General features: G+C 72.5%; 1 protein-coding gene across 1 annotated transcript; it reads right to left on the bottom strand.

Annotated features, from left to right (window-relative positions):
* Positions 1–3866: 3866 nt before the first annotated feature.
* Positions 3867–18318, bottom strand: ESPNL (espin like; the record flags this gene model as incomplete). Its single annotated transcript, XM_084244426.1, has 9 exons — positions 17986–18318; positions 16713–16903; positions 15341–15527; positions 14503–14685; positions 13228–13359; positions 8880–8994; positions 8183–8292; positions 7202–7396; positions 3867–5423 (listed from the first exon to the last, which is right to left on the bottom strand). Exons 1-9 carry the CDS (start codon positions 18277–18279, stop codon positions 3867–3869), a joined length of 2964 nt encoding a protein of 987 aa, XP_084100552.1. The 5' UTR covers positions 18280–18318.
* Positions 18319–18351: the final 33 nt, after the last annotated feature.

The following is an 18351-nucleotide window of genomic DNA, read 5'->3' as shown; positions in this document are numbered from 1 at the left end:
CTTGCTGAACTGGGGTGTCAGTGCCCATGGGGACTTGGGCCCCTCGACCCCCCATGTCCAGCTCCATCCTACAGAGCCGGGGCTGCCGAAGAAGTCCACTTAGGCCCAAGGATCTGCTCGCGCACGGACAGGACATTCGGGGGGCCCGCCAGCGTCCGTCTTGCCTGACTCTGTCCAGGGGCGCTGTGACCAGGGTGGGGGTGCCGGTGCCTCCGAGGGAAGGTGGGGCTGGGGGAGGAGAGGGGTCGGGGCAGCCGCCCAGGCTCGGGTTCTGGTCTTGGCTGTGGCTCTTTGGCCAGCTGCCACGTGCCGGGCCAGCGGGCGGGCGTGCCTGGCCACCGCCTGAGGGGCCTTCCCGTCTGCTGCCGCTGCCGCTCTGCAGCCCGCACCGGCGGGGGCTTCCGGTCGGGGGTGGGGGGCACAGGGCCGGAAGGGAAGGACAGCAAAGGGCCTGAACCCAGTTCCGGCCGCCGGACGCTGTGGCCTCGCTGCGGTCAGATGCGCGGTCCTGCCTCCCCCCACCGTCCAGCAGGAGACCCGCAGTCCTCTCGGCCCCCACCTCTCCTCGAGGGCCTGACGTGGCCTGCATGGACGCCTCTGGCCACGTCACCCAGGCTGTGCTCTCTGCTGGCCGGGCTGTCCCTCTGCGACCCGCTCCTCTCCGCCCTGGTGCCCACCCCACCCCCGAGCCCTGTCCGGAGCCCCCGAATCCTACCTCTCCGTCGACCCCTGGACCCATCTGAGGACACGGGCCGGAGCACAGGACTGGCGTTGGCGAGGGGGCTGGAGGCCTGTGGGCGGCGGGCGGGGCTGGCGGCCACGCGCTCGGGGGTATTTTTAGCCTGCGTCTGCCCGGGGCGGGGGGGCGGGTGGGGAGAGGCCAGGGCCCTCCCGGCCAGGAGCTCCAGAGCCCACGCCCGCCGGGCACCGGGCTGGGAAGGCCGAGGCTTGCGGGGCTGTGGGCCAGGGGCCGACAGCAGGAACATTCTGGGGTGAACTTGTGCCGAACCCCACCCTGGGCCCTGGACTGGCTGGGGAGGGGCGCGCAGCTCCCCCAGTTCTGTCCTAGTTTGCCAGCAGGATTCAGGGGACCTGCTGGGTCCTGCTCAGGACGGCAGGTGCGGCCTCCCCTGGGGACTGGCCCTTCCATCTGCTGTCAGGACGGCCAGCAGGGCCTCGCAACTTGGGGTCCGGGGTAGAGAACTCCGTGAGGCAGGGAGAAGGCCCCCGGAGCGCCCCTGGGCTGGGGACAGGCACACGGGGTCACACACGCTCGTGGTCGTGAGAGCCAAGCAGGCCAGACGTAGGTCCCAGGCTCCCGGGTGCTGGGGGGGGTCCCTCCCTCCTGAGGCTCTGACGGCCCCCGGAGGCAACCCTCACTCCCTAAATTCGGGAACTTTCTCAAGGCCTCTGGATGCCAGGGCAGACGTCACCTGCCCGACAGCACGGCAGCTGCCCCACTGACGGTGGGGGGTGGCCAAGGGCAGGGCGCATCAGCAGCACCCGGCCCGGCCTCGCTCCCAAGGGTGCCGTCCTGCATGACTCGCCAGGTTGCCCGATTCCACACGGCCCCCGGCCCATTGCAGTCCACTTCGCTCAGCCCAGTCCAGCCCAGGCTAACCCAACCCGGCTGCCCCACCCAGCCCAGGCCCTCCCCTGGCAGTGCCAGGATCCCACAGCTTGGGCCCCGGCTTCCCACGGGTGGGTGAGGGCGGGGACCCTCCCCATCTCCCCAGCCTCGCTGTCTCCAGGCCCACAGCAGGGAGAGTGCCGGGGGGAACCAAGGCATGCTTTCTTGTGAGCACGCGTGCACACACACGCATGCACATGCACATGCACACGCACGCACAGGAAGGGCGATGCTCCCTCCACCGGCTGGAGGGATGGGCAGCCTGAGCCGGGCCGCGGTCAGGGGCCGCCCTGCTGGCCGTCTGGGGACACGGCATAGAGACTAGGCCTTGGGCCGGGCAGCCTGGGACACTGGACCCCAGGGTCAGGGCCGACCCTCACGTCAGGCCACGGGTCTCCGGCAGCGCCTGCTCTTCGGGTGAGGACGGCGTGTGCGCTGGTCATGGCACGTCTGGGAGACCCGGATCGCCGTGAGGGAGGAGTCCAGCAGCGGGGGCCGCCCACGCGCACCCGGGCCCTCCGCCACCTGCCCACGCCCAAGAGCGCCCGCGGGCCCTGCTGGCCCCGGCCTGGCCCGAGCTCGTCTGCGCGGTCGTCTCTGGCCAGATCTCAAATCCCGCCCCCTGGGCCGTCACCCCTTAGGCCTGGGAAGTGGTGCCCGCCCCGTCAGCGGGCACGAGGGCCCTGAGCGCCCCGATGACGGCTGCGTGATGGGCACCTCGGTGCTGTGGGCCCCCGCCTCGCAGCGACTGTCCCCGTGGTCCCCAGAGTGCGCCTGGGGACGGCCTCTCCCGTGGAGACGCGCGTGGCCTGGGGACGGCCCAGAGGCTGCCCGTCCCCAGCCCCCACTCCACGCTCCGCCCGCGCCATCTCTGACTTCATCTGGGTCAATTTGGGGTCCAGGGACCATAAGGTCTTTTATTTACAAGCTGGTTCTCAGGACAAACATTGACGCCCCTTTGCGGTATCATCTCCACCTTGGGCCATGTTCCCCTCCGCCCGCTGCCTCCCCTCCGCCTGGAGCCGGCAGCGCTCCTGGGCCAGCTCCCCCCGCACACCGTGCCCCAAGGCCCCAGGACCGAGCCCACCCCGCCCCTCCCCATGCCCCTGGGGGGTCGGGCCGGCTCGGCACCCCATTCTGCGGTCAGGGTGGAAGCTGCCTCAGGCGGGTGCATGGTGCTGAGAGGAGGACCCCCCATGCCCTCACGCGGGGTGCCTGGGGGCCCAGCCTGGCAGGGCCGGCCAGGAGCAGAGACTATTTAGCAAACTCAAATCCAGCATCCAGGGTGGCGCCCAGGGGCCTGGGGCTCCCGCCCCTGTGACCCTCCTTGTGGGACCCCGAGTTGGCGGGGGGAGGCCCTGTTCCAGCCACGGGCCTCCCGGCAGAGATGGAGCTGACAGCCGCAGGGCCCCGGGCTCAGGCCCACATCCGGGTGGTGGCCCCCAGCGGCCGCGGGGCCCGTCGCATTCCGCCCCCCGACCCCCTGCAGCACCTGAGCCCTCTGGGGCACTGTGTCCTCTGCCCGTCGCCTCGGGCGGTGCTGCGCCTGGCTGTGACCTCCCCCTTGGTGCGCGCCCCCTCTGGCCTGGCCACCGCCTTTGAGGGTGAGGTGCTGCCTCCCTGAGGACCCCCTTGAGCTGCCTCTCCAGCAACGTTCTGCACGCCCTGCTTGCACGGGCCTGCAGGGGCCTCGGGCGTGTGTCCTGGCAGGCGGTCCGTGGACTGGTGCCCGCTGGCCCCTGCCTTTCAGGGACCAGGACCTTGGCGGCACTAGCAGGACACGGCAGCAGGACACAGGACCGCCGGGCGGGCGGCTGCGCTGGGATCGGGACGGCCTGCCCGGAGGCCCCGTGCCGCAGAAGCCTGTTCCCTCCAATCCCGCCTCGTCCCGCTTCAGAGGGAGCCGTCTGGGCGGTGAAGCGAAGGCCCAAGGTCCCTGAAGGAGCAGAGGCGGGGCCAGTGAGGTTCAGACGGAGGCGCTGGACACGGTCAGGGTCAGCAGGACCCGAGGGACCAGGGAAGTCGGTGCTCCGCAGGGGGCGGGGCCAGGACGGCGCGCTGCCCGACGGCAGGGCCAGGTGAGAGGCGGAGAGGGCTCTGCGAGGGCTCTGAAGGGGCGTCCCACGAAGGGTCGCGGCAGAAGGGGCCGGCCCTGGCGCTCACCTCCAGCAGGAGAGGGAGAGAGGAGAGATGGCCAGAGCCCAGCCCGAGCACCGGCCCACGCCCCGCGCCCGCCTCACTCTCCCGAGCTGAACATCTCAGCTTCTTTCTCCTTCCAGAAGGCGAAGCTCCGGTCGATGTAGCCACAGATGTCCTCGCTGTTGAAGCTGCTGGGCGGGGAGCTGGACCCCAGCCGCAAGGCGGGGGGCTCGGGGCCGCTGCCGGGGCCGGTGGTGTGGGCCGGGGGCCCGGGCAGGGTCAGGCCTGGCTTGCGGCCGGGCTCCGTGTCCCAGGCGGGACCACGGCTAGCGCCGAAGAAGCGGGCTTTGATGTCCTCGAAGCCGTCAGACCAGGAGCGGCGGCCGGCGGCCACCTCGTCGGTCACCGCCTTGTGGAAGGCCCGCGCGGCCTCCCAGCCGTGGGCGCCCAGGTGCTCGAAGACCTCGAAGCACAGCAGGTGGCGCGTCCGGCGCTCCTCGGCCGGCAGGTCGCACTCCAGGAGCTGGAAGTAGCCCAGCATGAAGAGGCCCAGCGAGAGGCTGCCGTAGGGTGCAGGCGCCCCGTCCACATGGGGCAAGAACTGCTCCGGGGAGAGCAGGCCGGGGGGGCGGCGGTTCAGCCGCTGCAACCGCCGGGCCGGCACGCGGGCCATGACAGCCTTCCAGCTGCCCAGCAGGTGCGCGATGACGCTGTGCTGCTGCCACAGGTGGCCCAGCCCCGGGCCCCCGGCAGGCTCCTGGCCATGCGGGCCTGCCCGGTGGACCGCCAGGGTCCTGCAGGCCGCCGTCCAGAGGGCCGGGGCGTAGGCCGCCCTCTTCCAGTGGCTGAGGAAGAGTGTGACGGCCCGCTCCTTGCGCGGGCTGGCCAGGTCGGGGCCTGGGCCTGCCTCGGACGGGACCTCCTCGCAGCTGATGCCCGAGTCGCTGGCCTCCTCCGCGTGGCCCAGCCCAGGGTCCCCTCCGACGGGGTTGCCACGGGGCTGCGGAGGGGCCAGGCAGCATCCTCTCGGGCACTGCCCGGGCCGGGCCCCCAGCACACAGGAGCCGGGGGCACAGGACAAGCAGGGGGCGGACTCGAAGTTGCCACGCAGCATCTGCACGGACACCCCACACTCCTGGATCTCGCGCTGGGCCGTGCTCCCCGGGGGCCCAGCGGGGGCCTCCCTGGAGGCCTCCTGGGGGACCCGGGCGGCCGGCTCATCTGTGCCCTGCACCAGCCCGTTCATGGCCTTGAGCAGCAGGCTCAGGCTGCGCACCAGCCGGGCCGTGTGGCTGCACCAGAAGGGCAGGGGCTGCCCACCGGGGGCGGACTGTGGGGCCCCCTCGGAGCCCTGGGGTGTGGCTGTGGGGGCCTCCAGCCCCCCCAGCGCAGGCGCCTGGGGCAGGAAGTGGCTGTTGACAGTGATGCTGACGAGGGGCGCGGGCAGCAGGGCCTGCAGCTCGGCCGCCAGCCGGCCCAGCTCGCTCTCATACTCCTGGCAGCGGCGCCGCAGCTGCAGCTCCCCGATCTGCCTCTCCAGGTGCTCCAGGTCATCCTCGGTCAGCAGCTCCCCGAAGGGGCCCAGGATGGCCTGGTGGGTTTGTGAGTAGCGCCAGGCCGCCTGCTCCGCGGGGCCCGTGACCACGCTGCCATCCTGGGTGCAGGGAGGGCGGTCAGTGGGGTCAGGCAGGACCCCATTGGACACACTCCCTGCAGGGGCTGGGACCCCAGTGCGGGCCCTGACACAGCTGGCTCTGGCCTAGCTTGGGCGCTGGCCTGCCCAACCCACAGCCAGAGAGCAAGACGGCTTCCCTGCCCCCTCAGAGACGGCCCAGGGGGCGCCCTCAAAAGAGCAGGTGCCCTGCTCTGCCACCTACCCACCACGTCCTCCTAACCACCCCTCATGGCCTCAGTGTTGCACCCCAAGGCTCCTCTCCTGAGGGCCCTCCTAGCAACCCCCAGCGCCTTCTGTGCTGGGCGGTGGCTTCTCCCATCCCTCCCCCCAGCCTTCTCTGGAACACAATATAGCCGGTGCTTGCACACTGAGGGGGGCAGCCATGGAGGGGCCTAGCTGGGCTCCTGTGGGGGGCTCTGGGCCAACTTGCTTACCCTCCAGCTTCCCAAGGGAGTGCTGTGTCCACCCCTTCTTGGGCTGGGACTGTGCCTGGCTGCCAGGTTCGGCGCAGCCCCGCCTCTGTGGTGCCAGGGGCGTCCTGACATCACGAGTTCCCATTTCCTGGCCCAGCACGTGGGAGCAACGGTTGGCCGGTCAGGGTCTGGCCAGTGGGGCTTAGGCGTGTCCAGCCTACCCCAGCTGGCCCCCGCAGCCTTCCTGGCTCTCCACAAGCGCTGGCTCTGCTCCTAGGCGGGCTCTTAAGGGCTTCTGGCTGAGGCAGAAGTCCCCACCCTGCTCGGCCCTCAGCCCACACGTGGGACAGGCTGGACCCCAGAGCAGTGCTGTCCATCGCTCCGTGGCGATGGGGTGGTGTGCACTGGTATGACGGGGCAGCAGGCCCTGGCTGTCCCTTAGCCACAGACACACGGGGCGGCACTGTCTGGCAGGCGGCTCCCGAGCAAGGTGCAGATAGCCGCGTCCTCCAGGCTGGGTCTAAGACTGCGGCCCGCAAGTGGCCAGAGGGCCTGTTCGAATCCAAGTGGTGCCACAGCCCTCTCCACCCGGCGCGCACGGGCGTTCCCTGCTTCTCTGACCCGCCTCGGCCCGACGCCCCCTTCACGGGGCTGCAGCCCTGCGCCTCCTCCTGGGCCGGCGCCACCCACCCCAGGGCCTTTGCACTCGCTGCTCCCTCTGCTCAGAGCGCGCTTGTCCCAGGGCCACAGGGCTGGGCGCCCACGGCCGCCTGGCCCGGCTCAGAGCCCAGGCCCGAGCCCTCGGCCCAACTGACGCCCCCAGCGCTGCTGCTCCCGGCGCGGACCCCCGCCCAGGGCAGCGGCCGTTCACCCCCTCCCGGAGCGCGGGCGCCAGAGGCGGGGCTGCCCCGCCGCCCGGACCAGGGGCCACGCGGGGCCGGGGCGCACGGCTCATGCAAGAAAGTGGGAGCCCCCTCTCCACGGGGGGGGGGCGCGGCGCCCGGACCTCGCTCTAGCCGACCTCGTTGTCTGACAGGAAAGGAAACTGAGGCCCCAGAGGCTGGGCAGTGGGTCCCCGGGGACCCCAGAGGAGGGCTCAAGGCCCCCACTTCCCACGCCCGCCGCTCAGGACAAAGGCTTGGGCTTGGCCTTGGCCCCTGGGCCCGCCCCCGCCCTGGGCCCCGCCCCTTCCCCGCCCCTCACCCACGCCCCGCCCCTCGCCTCCACGCCCCGCCCTCTCCACGCCCGCCCCACGCCCCACGCCCCGCCCCTCGCCCCCATGCCCAGCCCCTCGCCTCCACTCCCCGCCCTCGCCCCGCCCACCCCACGCCCCGCCCCGCCCACCTGGACCTCCAGGGCCGGGGCCGCTCCCAGGCGCGCCTGCAGCTGCCGCACCATCACCTGCCGCTTCCACTCGGGGATGGGCCGACCGCGCTCGTCCTGCGTGGGCACCAGCCCGTCGAGGTCGCCCGAGGGCAGCCCGTGCAGCTGCAGCGCGGCCAGGCCGCTCCGGGGCTCCTCAGTCGCCGGCTCCGTGCCCTGTTCCGGCGCCGGCAGGTCACTCGGGGGCCCGCGCCCTCTTCCAGGGCCCGGCTCAGCCCGGAGGACAGGCCCCCGGAGGACAGGCCCCGATGGGGGGGCCCAGCAGTGGGCGCCGCGGGGAGGCGGGGCGGAACCCTGGCGTGGGCCTGGGACCTGGGTGTGGGGGCGCTGAGCCTACCTCCCTTCCCTGTGCATGTCCCAAAGAGGTTGCCCAGAGCACGCCTCAGGATGGGCAGCCTCAGGATGGGCAGCCTCACATGGGCACTGGCTGCAGACAGAGGGCGGCCGTGGGCTGCGGGGCATGTCAGGGCCTTCAGTGTGCCCTGTGCTCTGTCCCCCCCCCCGGGCGAGCACGCCTGGCATCCTCCACGCTTGCTGGCCTCTCACGGCTCCCAGGACCCCTTCAGGGAGGGGGGCTGGATTTATCGGCGCCTCTTGCCCAGAAAGGGGAGACGGCAGAGCACCCCCCAGCCGGTGCCTCCTCCTTCCTCCCAGAGCACCGGGGACATGCCTGCGTCCTTAGAGGGGCGTGAGGCCTCCGGGGTTCCGGGGTCAGACTGAGGGCTCGGGCTGCTGGGACTCCCTGGGGCTGCGGAGGGGCCCGGGACCGTCTGTGACGGAGTGACACGTGGCTTTGCTGTGCCGGAATTCCCAGGGTACCCTCAGAGTCGGCCAGTCCCCTCGCCCCACGGCCACCCGCAGGGAAGCTCCTGGCCGCTGGCAGGTGACCTTGTGTGGCCAGAGGTGAACACGCTGGGGCTGGGGGGACAGGCTGGGGCGCACCGTGGGGATGGCCTCGGCACTGGAGGTGGCGCTCGGGGGGGCTTCGCGGGTGATCTGCTCCCTCGGGAGAGGCTGCTCAGGCTGGCCAGGCCAGTCTGGGCTGGGAGAGGCTGTTGGAGGAGGGAGCTGGGTCAGAGGAGCTCTGGCCAGGCGGGGGGCCGGGGGCAGGACCCCAGCTTTTCTGAGGGGCCTCGACAGGGAGCCAAGACCCAGCAAGCAGCCCAGCACAGTGTCCAGGACAAGCTCATTCACTGCGAGGTGTCCACAGGGCCTGACCCCACCCCCAGCCCCCACCCTGACCCTCAGCCCCTCCAACAGCCCGAGGAGCGCGGAGGGTGGGGGTCTGGGGGCCCAGTCAGCTGGTCTCGTCACGCCTGTCCCGTACCCCCCTCACCCTCCGCAGACACGCCAGGCCTACCCAGCCAGCAGCACTGTGCACCCCCGGGCCCACACGCTCACTCACGCGCACGCACACACGTGCACGCACGCTCTGGCACGCCGCCCCGGCGCCGCTAGCTACGTGGGCCCACGTGGGCCTGCTGGTCTGCCCCACGCCGCTCTGTCCGCTGTGTCCACGCGGGCTGGCCCCAGGCCCGGAGGAGGGCGGCTGCGGACTGTACCCCAGGCCTCGCGCAGAGGCCAGTGCCCACCGCCACACCCCAGGCCCTCGTGGTCCTCCCCGCAGATGCATACTCACAGGTGGGGCTCCCGAGACCTGAACCCCCTCTTCTTCCATCCTCCAGGGAGCACCTCGCAGCTGACAGCGGAGGAGGGGGGAAGGGCGGCGGCGGGGGCGTCATCAGGAGCGGCGCCTGGGGGTGGGGGGTCGGGTCAGCAGGGGCCCAGCTGGGCCTTCACTACAGCCGTGGTGTTCCCAGGTGCGGGTTACCAGCGGGCCAGCCCTGGCCCAGACCCCTGGTGGCTGGGGGGGCTCAGAAAGGGTTAAGTGTGCAGGAGTGAGCAGCTGTACCCCTCGGTTCTGCCCCGTGTCTCTCCACCTGCCCTGCACTGGGTGACCAGGGCTCCCAGTCACCCCTGCCCTTGCTGCATCCCCCAAGACAGCACCCCCTAGAGAGCCCCACCACCCAGGCCGGCTCATGACTCCCTTCGGGGGCAGCTTGCTGGGCAGCTAGATGCTGGGACGGGGCCTGGGGTCCCGCTCCCTGAGGCCTTCCAGGAGCTGCGTTCCACACACGCGCACACGCACACGCACGCACGCACACACACGCACACCCCTTCTCTGACTTCTGTCCTGAGACCACCGTCTGGAGAGGCCCGCGCCCCATCTGGCCCCCACCATGGGGATCTGACCCTTCCCAGCCCCGCAACATGTGTGGCTGAGGCCCCGGTGGGGGGGGCGCGGGCCAGGCCCACTACGCGGTGTCTGGCTGGGACGGGCAGGGACTGGCCGCTTGCCCCGGGCTACGTCCCCAGGGCCACCTGGGCACAGAGACTGAGACCAGCCCGGGGAGTCTGGTGTCGGGGAGAGGCACCCTGGGGCTGCAGACCCCACATCCCGCGCCCTTGTCTTGGCCCCTCTAGCACTGACCCCAGGCACTGACCCCAGGCACTGACCGCTGGGCTGCCAGAAAGAACCACTGACCTGCAGGCACCCTCGGGCTGCGGCGCCAGCTTCCGCTTTTGCATCTGACCAGTGGGTGCCAGACCGCGGGGCCCGCCAGGCCAGCCACGCGGGAGCCGGGCCCAGGGCTGCCCCCAGCCCTCCTGGGGCGGCCGAGCATTTTCCCGCGGGACAGGTGGGCACCGGGCTGTCTGCCAGGCCCCAGGCCCTGCCTGCAGGCGCCGGGTTCAAAGCTGGAAGCCAAGGCCGCTCACCCTGTCCCCGCGAAGGTGACACTGGGCCCCCCATGGCCCCAGCCCTGTGCGGCCTCCCGCGCACCCCGGCCCGAGAGCCGCTGCGTGCGGGTGCTCGGCTGCCCCAGAACCGGAGCCTTTTGCCTTAACCGGCCCCGCGCATGATGCAGCGGCCGGGCCAGCCCCTCGCCCGCCCGCCCCCCTGCACAGCCACCTGGGGCCCAGCCCGCCTCGGGGCAGGGGCCGTGTCAGCGGCCGGGCCCAGGTGCCCTCGGGTGAGCCCCGGGTTGCGCACGCCCCCCCTCCTCTCCCCCCCTCCCGCCTCCAGCACCCCAGTCACAAGCCACACCTCGCACCTCACCCCTCCCGGGGGCCGAGCGGGGCTGGAGGCGCGGGCTCTGAGCGCAGGGCCGGGTGTTGGGGGCTGTCTGGGCTGCCGCCCCGGGTGGGGGGGCGCATTACTGTTTGAAGGCCCGGGTGTCAGGTGGCCCGGCGGGATCTCTTACCTGCGAGCCCCAGGCCGCCATCAGCCCTGCGGGGCAGCGCCAGGGGGCCGACTCCGGGTGGCGAGGGGCTGGGGACCTGGGTCTCCCGGGCCACGGAAGAGGGAGAGGGCACGGAACTCCCCAGCACACCCCGGCACAGAGAGGGAAACTGAGGCTGAGCGCGCGGGCCCCAGCCCGAGGGGTGGCAGAGCTGGGCTGAGTCTGCAGGGAGACCCCGAGGGCTGAGGGCCCGCCCTGCTCCTGGCCAGGAGCACCGCGCGGAGGGGGCGCGGGCTGGGCCGCTAGGGCTGGGGCGCCCGGTGGGCTCCTCTGCCTCTTCGGCGGGACCAGCCAGCTCTCGGGCTGCGCTTGCAGGGGGGCCAGAGGGACCAGCGCATGCCCCGCCCTCTCGGCTGGACTCGGGTGCTGGTCCTCGGCCGCGACACAGGCCTCCTGGGTGCGCAGCAGCCCCTGGCCCAGGCGGCATCTCCCAGGGACTTGGGGGCAAAGGGCCCAGGTGGAGGCCGGAGAGGCGGGCCCGGGCAGGTGGTGGACAGAGGAGGGTCCTGCCAGCTGCCCCCAACCCCTGCCCCCTGGGATAGCCTGGCCCAGACCCTCCCCCATCGAATCTGGGGTGACAGAAGCGCCCTCCCCTGGCAGAGTGAGAGGCTCAGCCACGGCGGCCCCCTCTCCCGGGCCAGGAAATGGACTTTGCCCCCAGGGCAGCGTGTGTGGCCTGGGGGTCTGTGCCTCGGGCTGCCCTATCTCTCCCCACACGGAAGGCCTGGGGACTGGCCCTGCGCAGGTCACCACCCCAGCTTTGGTCACGGTGCCCCGCCTTTTAACCGGCACAGGCCGTGGGGCGGGGTTGCCCAGGCGATGGCCGTCCCTCGTCCCTTGCCCCTCGTGCAGGCCCCAGACGTGGACCGAGGCTTTGCGGGCCGCAAGGAGTGGCCGGCGCTGGGCCCGACCTTTGGGGTCCCGGCCCTGGGGAGCCGGCGGCCGCACGAGGTCCCGGCTCCTGTGCCCTGGGCCCGGGCCCGGTGCATTGCGCATGGGGGTGGCCAGCCCGGCGCCCACGGGCCTGTCAGGCCGCCCTGGCCGAGGTCGTGACCCGCAGATGGGCCGACGCCAGTCACCGCGGCTGAGATTTGGTTACTGGGGAGGAGGCTGCCCGGGCACCCCTGGGCCTCTTGGGCCTCCGTTTCCACTGCACCGCGAAGGGCCCTGGGGGAGGGAGTCAGCATCTTCCGGGGCTGCCTCGGCCACGGCAGAGCCCGCAGGCGCCTGCAGCCAGGAGGGGCCTCTCTGGGTGCGAGGACCGTGGGGGTGGGGGGCGAGCGGGACGGCAGCCACCGTGGAGACAGGAGGGGCCGCTCCATGTGTGGGGGCTGAGCCTGGCGCTGGTGCAGCTGTTGCCCGCACAGCCGCCAGCCTCCGTCGGGCCTGGCCAGCAGGAGCCAGCGGGGTCAGGCAGACCCAGCCCCGCAGGGAGCAGAGGGTGGGGCACTCGAGGCAGGGCCGGGGCAGGGCAGCCCGGAGCCCCACAGACCCCCTAACGAGGGGCATCCCCTGGTAGCTCCCCCGGGGCCCTCCGGCCTGGTGCCCCAGGCTGCCCTCTCAGGACGCTGGCAGCGCTGCGGGGAGGTGACGGCCTTCTCCCCTCCCCAAGCCCAACTCGGAGGGCCGGCCCTGCGGCCGCGTATCGCGTTTCCATCAATATTGCAGCAGCCCCCGCGGCCGGCAGCTGACGGCGCCCCCCGTGAGTGAGCAGGCGGCTCCTAGACAGCCCCAGACAGTGGCAAATCTGGGCACCCCTGCTGCCCCGCGTCCCGGAGGGAGGAAGGACACAGAGGCTCTGGGTCCAGCCCAAGCCCGACGGCGCCCAGTGCCCACTGCAGACACAGCGGGGAGCCCCGGCCGTGCGGGACAGGCTGGCTGCTGGCCTGCAGGCCGGGCGGGGGCTCCTGAGGCGCGACTGGCTTGGGCAATTCTGAGCAAAGGGGACGGGCCTCGAGGCCTCCCATGACTCCAAGACACGGGAGGGCCAGCAGGAGCCCAGGGAGGCTGGGCTGACAGCCTGGGGTGTCGGGAGACACCCTGTCCCCCGAAACATTGGGTGGGGTGGCCGAGGGGCTCGCAGGTGGCAGGGCCTGGGAGGGAGGGCCTGGACAGAGCCCCTGCTTGGGCAGAAGGCCGGGGACAGGGCACGGCAGCATGGCCAGGCTGGGGATGGGCAGGGGCCCCGGCCAAAGGCAGGTGGGACCCTCCTCCTGGATGTGGTGGGCAGCGCCCACCTGAGTCGCAGTGGCCAGGTGCACCCAGTGACCACCCAGGGGCCAGGAGGGATGGAGCAGCTGTGTCCCCACCCAGGACGCAGTGGCAGCCACTGGCCTCTTGACCCGCGGGAACAGCCGCCGTCGGTGGTTTGACAAACGTACCCTCACGGTCACCCTCCCGCAGCCCCGGGCGGCTCAGCCAGGGCCTGCTGCGCCCAGAGCCCTGAGCCCGACGCCTGGCGTGGCTCCTGGACGGCGGTGGCCAGAGGCCCGTGGGGTGGCCGAGGAGGGCTCTGCCTCGGCTGGTCCCGGACACCCCCAGGGCAGAGCATGTGGGGGCCTCGGTGCTCCCGCTGGGAAATGTGCCAGGGGACCCCAGGACACCCGAGGAGGCGGCGACCCCAGCCACGGGCGAAGGCCGGGCCGGGCGGGACCCCAGGGCAGGGCCCGCGCCCGGGGCGCTCACCCGCAGGGCGGCCTCCCGCAGGTAGCGGGCGCAATCCCCGTGGCCACGGCGCTCCGCCAGGTCCGCCGCCGTGCAGCCGTCCTCGTCCCGCAGCGAGGGGTCCACGTGGTAGGAGACCAGCGTCCGGCAGCACTGTGGGGGCGCGCGCGTGACCCGAGCCCGCAGCCGCCCCGTCCCGCCTGCTGGCTCCAAACCGGGGCCCTGAGATGGTGCCCTGGGCCTGGACGAGCTGGGAGTGACCGTGCCGAGGACAGAGCCGTCGGGAACAGGCGGCCCTGGGGGGGACGGAGCGCCGCCCGCGGAGCGTCCGCGCTGAATGCCGCTGCCCCCCCCCCGGCTGCTTTTAAACCCTGGGGTATTTGCCCGTTTCTCCTGGGCACCGAGGCTCCCCCCAGGTAGGGGTGGAAGCCGGGGCACCGGGTGAGAGGAGGCCTGCAGGGGGCAAGGAGAGGGGTGCTGCGGAGCAGGTGGGGGGCAGAGGTGGGGGCCTCGGCCTCAGCCGGGAAAGTCAAACAGTCGTCAGCAGGGCATGGGCTGGGGGTTCTAGGGGATTGGGGGCTGCGTGGGCTGGGTGGGTGGGGGGCCTGGGGAGGCTGGGGGCGTGCAGGGGCTGGGGGGGCTGGGGGGGCTGGGGGGGCCTCCTTGCACCCTGCGAGAGGTGTCGCTCACGACAGTGTCCTGCAGACTCCTGGGCCGTGCCGTGCCCTGGGCACCGAGGCGGGGCCCCGGGATGGCGGCTCCAGCTGGGGGCCACTCACTTCAGTGACGCGCTGCCCCGACCTGGCCTGCCCAGGCCGGAGCTCACTCCTCGGGGCAGCCTGCCCAGACCCAGGGGGCAGGGGTGACACAGCAAAGTGGGGGTGGGGGTGGGGGGCGGGATGAGCTGCCCCATGGAACGGGCTGCGAGGCGGGGGGCGCAGCGGGAGTATGTCTCCACCCCTCAGACGTGGCCTCCCAGGAGCTGGACACAGGCTGCCCCGGGCAGGCCCTGCTCAATTTCGGGCCTTAAGTGTCTGAGCAGCAGCCCAGCCGCTCCTACTTTCTGGGTGTTGTTTTTGGGGGGCCACTTGAGGCCCCTCCCCTGGACTGATCCGGGTAACAGCCAGGGGCGAGCACAGACCTGGCCGGCTCTGCCCGGCGCCCAGCAGGACCGCAGCCAGGGCTCTCCCGGGAGGAGCCTGCGCCCGGGGCGCCCGGAGAGGGCGCGGATGGGGGGAGCCACGGGTAAGGGGGAGCCTGTGCGGGCGGGCGACGGCGCCGCTGCCCGCACCTCACCTCCATGTGCCCGTTCTCCGCCGCGTCGTGGAGAGGCGTCGCGCCCCACGCGTCCGTCACCACGGGGGCGCCCATCAGCAGGAGCCGCTCGAGAACGGGTGCGTGGCCGCCCCGCGCCGCGTAGTGCAGGGCGGTCGCCCCCTCGCGGTCCCGCGCCGCCAGGCTGATGTCCGTGAAGGTGACCTGGGGCGCAGGAGGGGGGCGACCAGCGCGCCGCAGCTGGACGGGGCGGCCCCCAGGCAGGAGGGCAGGGGCGCAGCTCTGCCCGGGGCCAGAGCGGGGCTGCGTCTGGACAGCAGGGGCAGCAGGGAGCCTGGCAGCCCGGGAGGAACAGCGCAGTGGGGCCTGCTGCGGTCTGAGGACCGCCCCGCGGGGCACAGGGAGGCTCGCAGCGCCTCTGCTTCTCCCCTCCCGCACCGCCCCTCCTGTCCAGGCGCCGTCCCGCCCCCTCCGAGGCTGAGTAGAGCTGCTCCAGGCCCCCGGAGGCCCTGCACCCGGCCTGGCCGGCTCTTCTCAGAGCTTCCTCCAGGGCCAAGGCCAGAAAGGGCCCAGAGGGGGTGAGCAGAGGCCGGCGGGCCGGGCCAGGCACTGGCTACAGAGCACAGGGAGCCCTTGCATCCCCTCAAGTCTTCCTGGGCTCTGACACCCAGTGGATGGTCTCTGTCAAAGTTGAGGGCTCCCAGCGGCACCCATGGGTGCCCCCAACCACCCTGTGGGGCCCCGGTGTGCAGGTGGGCAAGCTGAGACCCAGAGGGCTGCCGCCCCCACCCCAGGCAGGCCCTGCTGGTCCAGAGCTGGCTCGGGGTCGGAAGGCCCCACCCCCGGGGCGGCCCCTTACCAGCCAGACGACCAGCGAGTAGTGGCCGCGGGCGGCGGCGGCGTGGAGCGCGCTCATGCCGTCCAGGGCACGCAGGTGCACGTCGGCGCCGCGGTCCTTCACCAGGAACTGGGCCAGGTGCAGGTGGCCCTCCTGGCAGGCCAGGTAGAGCGGGGAGGCGCCGCTGTGCGTCCGCCGGTTCACACCACTGGGGGGGGGGTTCCGAGGGAGCTTGGGGTGTCACGGGGGTGGGAGCACCCGCAAGGGCCAAGGTCGAGGGGAGGAGGGCCCAGTCACCTGGCCAGCCTGTTGCACCCGCCCCTTCCCGCCTGCGGGGCCCCGGCGTCACCCATCAGGTGCCCCGGTGGCGCAGCACCCAGGGACCCCAGCTCCGCCCACCCCATCCACTGGGAGGCCAAGGGGCCCCAGGGCCAGTTCCCAGCGGGGAGTAGCCTGGGGGCAGCCCCTCCCCCCGCCATCAAAGGGGCCACCCTAAGCAGAACAAGCCTCTCCCTGGGTGCCCGGCCAGCGTCCCAGGGCAGGCCCGGGGGTGCGCCCACCCAGAGCAGGGACAGGGTTCCCCACATCCCGCTGTCCCCGTGCATGCTGCCGCAGGGCCAGTGAGACCCTGGACCCCAGTGACCACCGTGGGAGGCCAGCTGCTGCCAGGCTGACCGCGCCCTGGCTCTCGCCTGCCGCTCAGGCCGTGCCGAGGGCCCGGACCTCCCGTAGTGTGAGTGTAGGCGCGCACATACACGTGTCTCTCAGTGTGTGCACACGCGCACACCAGCCGTCACGCTTGTAGCCGTGTGCACGTGTGCATGTTTGTGACTGTGTGCAGCGCGTGTGCATTCGTGCGTGTGTCAACATGAAGTCTCTGTTTTCCAGTGGCAGAAATCACACACGACAGCTCTAAGAAGCCCCCCGGCCACCCAGGCCCGGTCAGCATGGGGCCAGCAGCGTGGACGCTCTGGGGAAGACCCCCCGCCCTCCTCCTAGCCAGCACCCGCTCCGGGCGGGCACGACATCACAGGACACAGGCGGGGCCCCGTTCAGGGCAGAGTGACCTCACGTGATGTCCCCCCAAATCCGCTATATGGCCCGTACTCTGTTCAGGTGTACGGCCCCCCCCCACACCCCGGGCCCCTCGATGCCCCCGGGAGCTTCCTGTTGAGGTTGTTCTCGCAGTTTCCTGGATGTTCTCGCTGCCACTCCAGGGGCTCCCCGGCCACACAGCCGGGGGCCGGCCTCTGCCCGCGGCGCCTGGCTGGCCCCTGCACTGCCCACGGCTTCCAGACCCCAGCTCTGAACCTCGGCCTGCACAGCCCACCGCTCGCGCGGCCCCCGCGACCTGTGCACCCAGACGGCCCGGCAGGCGGTGCTGTGGCCTCACCTGCTGTGGGCGGCGGCCAGCAGCTTCAGGCAGGTCAGGTCCCCGCTGACGGCAGCGTGGTGCAGCGGCAGGGCCCCCTCCCGTGTCTCCAGGGTGGCCGCGTGGCCCTCCCGGAGCAGACACTCCACAAGCACCGGGTGTCCGAAGCGGGCGGCCAGATGCAGTGGGGAGACCCCCGAGGCATCTTGGTCCTAGGGGTCCGGGAAGAGCCGTGAGCCCCAGCACTGGAGCCGGCCCTGGCTCGGGAGGGCCCACTGCACAGGCCAGCGGGCGGGAGCCCTGCCCAGGGGAGCACAGGGCTAAGGCTCAAGCCTCCTGGTTCAAGCCGTGACCCGAGGCGCTGCCCTCTCGGGCACAGCGGTGGCCCTCCCTCTGCTCACAGCTGGACGGGCTCCTCGGGTCAGCCGCGCCGGGTCCTGGGCTCCCGCCTCTGGGCCTCTGTCCCCACCCACCTGCGCACCCACGCGCCTGCTACAAGGAGCATTTCCACCTGCTTCCCACACAGAGGGGTGCCCTCCCTCGGGGACCCGCAGACCTGGGTGCTCCCCAGGGCCCCGCTCCCGCCTCCCTCCTTGGGAAGGGCCAACGGGGAGTCAAGCTGGTCTCCTTCTCGGGGACCCCTTGGGTCAGGCTGCCCCCCCACCCCCGGCTCCGCCAGAGCCCGCTGACCTCCTCCTAAGGACTCTGCAAGGGTGTGCTGGCTGCTCTGGGGCAGCGCCCACTCGGGGACACTGGGCTGCAGGGAGGGAGAGGGTGGGCCGGCAGGACTCCCTGGCAAGCCAGCGCTGAGCCCCGGAGACCCCTCTTTGTACCATGGACCCCTCTCGCCTTCTGTCCCCACAGCCTGGCCTGTGCTGTCCCTGCCGTCCCCCAGGGCCCACAGCGCCCAAGCCCCGGGCCCACCATGCTTCTCTGGGGTCCTTTCCTAGGCCCTTTGGGAAGCAGGCCCCACGCATCAGGCCTGATGGGCCCCGGCAGGACCCCACTGGCCAGCAGGGCGCTCCTGTGGCGAGGGCGGGGCAGGAAGCGTGCCCCGTGCCCGGTGCCGGGCAGCCCTGGGCCCTCGGGGGTGGCCCTGGCTCTCTCAAGGGCTTGGAGTTGGTTTTGCGCGGGGAGAGGCCGGCGACTGGCATCAGGCCAGCCCCGGGGAGACTCCTGGCCAGGCCCTGGAGAAGCCCGGCCCAGGGCTGCCCGGAGGATCTTCCAGCTCCGCTCACACCGCCCTCTCCCCCTGCTGGGCTCCGGCCCTGCCTGCTGCTGCTGGCCGGCTCACCTGCAGGCCACAGCCGCCGTCACGCACCAGCCAGCACAGCTCGGCCAGGCTGCCGGTGGCCGCGGCGTCGTGCACGGGCGTGGCGCCGTTGTGGGCCCGCTGGTCGCCGGGCAGCTGGGCCCGCTCCACCAGGAACCGGACGCAGGCCAGGTGGCCGGCGCGGGCAGCGTGGTGCACCAGGCCGGCCCCCAGGGCATCGGTGATGCCTGGGCCGAGGGCGCCCGCCTCCAGCAGCTGCTCCAAGGTGGCCAGGTCCCCGGCCTTGGCGGCAGCGAGCGCCCGCTGTGCCTCCATCCCCTGGCCGCCCGCGGCTCTGGCGCACGAGGGCCCGGCTTCCTGTTTCAGGGGTGGCTGCAGCTCGGGCTC

Source organism: Talpa europaea, assembly GCF_964194135.1.
Source record: "Talpa europaea genome assembly, chromosome: 1".
NCBI lineage: Eukaryota > Metazoa > Chordata > Mammalia > Eulipotyphla > Talpidae > Talpa > Talpa europaea.
This window is presented reverse-complemented; position numbering and strand designations above follow the sequence as displayed.